This window comes from Penaeus chinensis, chromosome 17 (genome assembly GCF_019202785.1).
Source record: "Penaeus chinensis breed Huanghai No. 1 chromosome 17, ASM1920278v2, whole genome shotgun sequence".
NCBI lineage: Eukaryota > Metazoa > Arthropoda > Malacostraca > Decapoda > Penaeidae > Penaeus > Penaeus chinensis.
This window is the reverse complement of record NC_061835.1, coordinates 6,848,890-6,851,389: the sequence shown is the minus strand read 5'-3', so window position 1 is coordinate 6,851,389 and position 2,500 is coordinate 6,848,890. Positions and strand designations below refer to the sequence as shown.

At 44.9% G+C, this 2,500-nt stretch overlaps 1 protein-coding gene across 1 annotated transcript in view; it reads left to right on the top strand.

The window, feature by feature from the left end:
- The window catches only part of LOC125034032 (alpha-(1,3)-fucosyltransferase C-like), a 9,383-nt gene that overhangs the window by 4,527 nt on the left and 2,356 nt on the right, over window positions 1–2,500 (top strand). Inside the window, 2 exon segments of the mRNA XM_047625672.1 lie at window positions 266–444; window positions 661–748. Of these exon segments, the coding sequence (XP_047481628.1) occupies window positions 266–444; window positions 661–748 (267 nt within the window).

Genomic DNA, 2,500 nt, shown 5'->3' with positions numbered 1-2,500 from the left:
CTATTTATATTCTCTCTGTGTCTCACCCTCAGTTCCCTTTTCTCTTTCTTTCACTATTTGCAATTCCATTTCTCTCTCTCTCTCTCTCTCTCTCTCTCTCTCTCTCTCTCTCTCTCTCTCTCTCTCGCCTTTCACACTTTCCCCTCTTTCTCTCCCTTTCGCCTCCTACCCCTTTCCCTCCACCCCCCTTTCCCCGCTCTCCGTTCCCTCTCCCTCTCGCCTCCCACCTCCTTGCGTCTCCCTCTCACACCGTCTCCCTCTGAAGCTTTTTCAGCAGCTGGCTCTATTGGGACCCCTTCGTAACGTCCAGTGACTCGGCCAAACAGCTCTCCGCACAGCTACTCAGGGACCTCCCCGGCAAGGCCTTCCTCAGGTACTGGGAAGACCAAGGAGAGGGTACTACTGCAGAAGGGAGAGCAGGAGCAGAAGCTGAAACCAAAGCAGGTACGGAAGATGTGAAACAGAAGGCCAAAATGATAATAATTAGGAAGACGAAACTTGTTTAAACGAATACGGCAGTCCATTAACGCTGAAGCAAATGATGCAATACACTAACGCCCCCCCCCCCCACCTCCCCCCTCCTCGTTTACCAGGGAAGAAGGGTATGTGATGTCAAATTTCCTACCATATCGAGCATTCTTGCAAGACGTCTTGTTGCAGGTTCTCCGCCAGACTTCCACGACAGGTTGTTCACGCCCTTGCTGGAGACGTTCCGGAATCCGGGTGGCCGGGAGAGGCGGAGAAAGAGGTGGGCGGAAGCATCCTCGTTTTTGGACGGAGGGAGAGGGAGAGGGTAAAGGAGAGGGAGGGAGAGGGAGTGGGATAGAAGGAAAGGGAAAGAGAGAGTGAGATGGAGGGAGAGATAAAGGGCGAGAAGGAGAGAGATAGAGAGAGAGAGAGGGAGAGAAAGAGAGAAGAAAGAGAGAGAGGGGGAAGGGAAGGAGTTGTAGAGAGAGAGAGAGAGATAAAGGAAAAGAAAGTGAAAGATTGAAGCTGAAATAGAAATAGAGATATTTATTTGGTCTAAAATAAAACCTAAATATATATCATAAATATGATTGATAGGTCTTGCTCTTTGATTAGACCAGCTCATCTCATAAAACCCCTTTAATCTAAAACCACTGAAGTCAGCCTCAGAAACTAGCAAATAACGTAAACAGAATGTGCAAAACTGACGTCATTATTAACAGTAACAAAGAAAACGACACGAAGGGCTGACGCCTTAAACGATTTCTAATCACCATAGGGGATTTTTTTCATTTTATTGGAATCTGTCGACTGACGGACTGTGTGATATGTAAGTAGATAAAGTCCAGTAGATGTTGGCCTCGTGGTATTTACCACTGGTTTTACAACAGAGAACAAAGGAGAATCTCGGTCCAGTGTTACTTATGGGATATAGGGTATGTAATATTAAGCCACAGAGGTTTCAGAATTTTGCATTTCGTGAAAGTATCATTTGTGTTTATTTTTCTTTTCTGTGGCTATGTACATAATGTAATGTAAACTGCCTTACATTGTTTCTATTTAAATAATCAATAGAAAATCTACTATACGTAAGAAGTTGTTATTTGCACGACAGGGCAGAAGTTACATCACTATTGAGTTCTATTCCGAAGAGTTCTCGTGTTGTTTTCAGTTGTTTTCTGTTGCTGGGGTCCCTCCTCTCTTGCGCAGAAGGATGATGTCCGTCGTTGCAGATTGGTGAAGGATCCTAGCAGTGAGGTAGTAAGACGTGGCTGATTTACTTCCTCTTGTATGGTTGGTTCTGAGAAGGTAGAGTCTGGCTCCTACGTGTCGGAAGTCCTTGCTCGGTGGTCTCATCAATAGGTAGTTGGGAAACGTGACTTTACAACGTTGCTGGATCCCGTGGTAGTCCATTCGGTTCTTCCGGGCTTCCACTGTTGCAAGGCGCGAATCATGAAGACAATGGTATAGCCTCTCATGTCCCGGCTGTTCAAAAAGACTTCATCCCGTTCTTTTAAGCGAGAACATATAGCCATAATGCCGTCTATCGTTGACATTGCCGACGCGGTAGACAAGGTCCAGCGGGAGAATGATTTATCGCTGAGGATTTTTGCCAGCTTCACTTGGCGCTGTTTTATGTTTCTTAACTGGTCTCCTGTATGCCGCTGAAACGTACATTGGTCGTTTTTGCTTGGTCTAGTTGACACAGAACCTCTTAAAATGAGTGTCGAAGATTCTCCTTTTCTTCTTGCACCTCTACGATTCGTTAGTGATGATGAGTATTTCTCTGAGCAAGGGGTTTGTTTAGCATTGAAAAATTCAGCCTGAGTGAATTCCAAACTAAAGTCAGGTTCGTCGAAACGTTTATCAGATTGGATGTTGTGGCAGAATATGGCAATGTATTTAATATTAACTGTACTTCAATGATGTTCATTTTAATGTTGATTGAAGAATTTACAACACACAGACACACACACACACACACACACACACACACAGTGAGTAAGAAAGAGAGAGTGAGAGAGAGAGAGAG